The sequence below is a fragment of the Pygoscelis adeliae genome, unplaced genomic scaffold (assembly GCF_000699105.1).
Source record: "Pygoscelis adeliae isolate BGI_AS28 unplaced genomic scaffold, ASM69910v1 Scaffold114, whole genome shotgun sequence".
NCBI lineage: Eukaryota > Metazoa > Chordata > Aves > Sphenisciformes > Spheniscidae > Pygoscelis > Pygoscelis adeliae.
The window spans coordinates 1,301,265-1,302,370 of NW_008824587.1; the positions used below are offsets into that span (position 1 = coordinate 1,301,265).

Sequence of the window (1,106 nt, forward strand, 5' to 3'; positions counted from 1 at the left end):
CGCGTTTGTAGCCGCCGTGGTTGTTGTGGCAGGTGCCCCCGTTCTGGCAGGCGTTGGGCATCAGCTGGCACTCGTCCACGTCCTCGGTGCAGTACTGACCTGCCAGTGGACAGGGCACCTGCATGAGGCTGGCACTGCCCAGCTCCTGCAGGCTCCGCGAGCATCGCTGCAAAGCAGGACGGCTCTCCCCACCTGGTACCCGGCATCCCCCGGGGGCAGGATCCATCCTCCCAGCCCAGCCCCGTGCCACCTTCGCTGCCGGGGGCGGCATTACCTGTCCACTCGGGTGGGCACTGGCAGTTGTAGGTGTTGACGCCATCCACGCAGGTGCCCCCATTCTTGCAGTTATTGCCCGGACAGTCATTGATGTTCTCCTCGCAGTTCTGGCCCGTGAACCCTGCGCAGAGGAGATGTCTGCCATGATGCTGACTGACCAACCGGTCGTGCCACTGCCTCAGCCCCCTGCCACCCCTCCGCCAATGGCAGGTTGCTTGTTATCGGGTGCTGAGCGTGGGCCGGGGGCTCCCGCCCCCCCCCTCGGGTTTCATCCCCAGCCCCCCGCTGCCTCTGCCGGGGCACGGTTCTGCTGCGCAGGTTTCCCTGCCAGGGCGCCATCACCAGAGCCTGGCAAGCGGTGGCAGCTTCCTCCGTGCAGGGCAGACGGGGCGTCCCCGGCACGGGGCTCGCCTGCCACAGCCCCCGGCTCTGGAGATGCTCGCCCCAAGCAGCGGAGGATCCGGCTCCACGGCAAGCCGGGATGAACTGGGGCTGCTCCCACGAAGGCTTGCGGCACCTGGTGCTGAATCACTGGCTTTTAATTTCATATGTAAAGAGCCTCATCAGCAGCGCTTCCCCCCAGAGGGGGGTCCAAGTCCCTGGCAGGGTGAACCACCACCCCACGCAGCGATGTGCTAATCCCAGCCCGCCTCTCGTGCGGTGAGCCCGGCTGCTTGGGTTTATGTTATCACCTCCACCTGATAGTACGGCATGCATGGAAACCGCGCCGCCCCCGGCCTCTCCCCGTGGCGTCTGCAGCAGAAATGAAACAGCCAGGAGCATCTGCCAAGCCACCCCGTCCCCCTCCCACTGCCATCTGGGTTAAGAGC

General features: G+C 65.7%; 1 protein-coding gene across 1 annotated transcript in view; it reads right to left on the reverse strand.

Moving 5' to 3' along the window:
- Window positions 1-1,106, reverse strand: part of NOTCH1 (notch 1) — a 35,329-nt gene that overhangs the window by 18,814 nt on the left and 15,409 nt on the right. Inside the window, 2 exon segments of the mRNA XM_009322145.1 lie at window positions 4-99; window positions 275-397. Coding sequence (XP_009320420.1) covers window positions 4-99; window positions 275-397 — 219 coding nt within the window.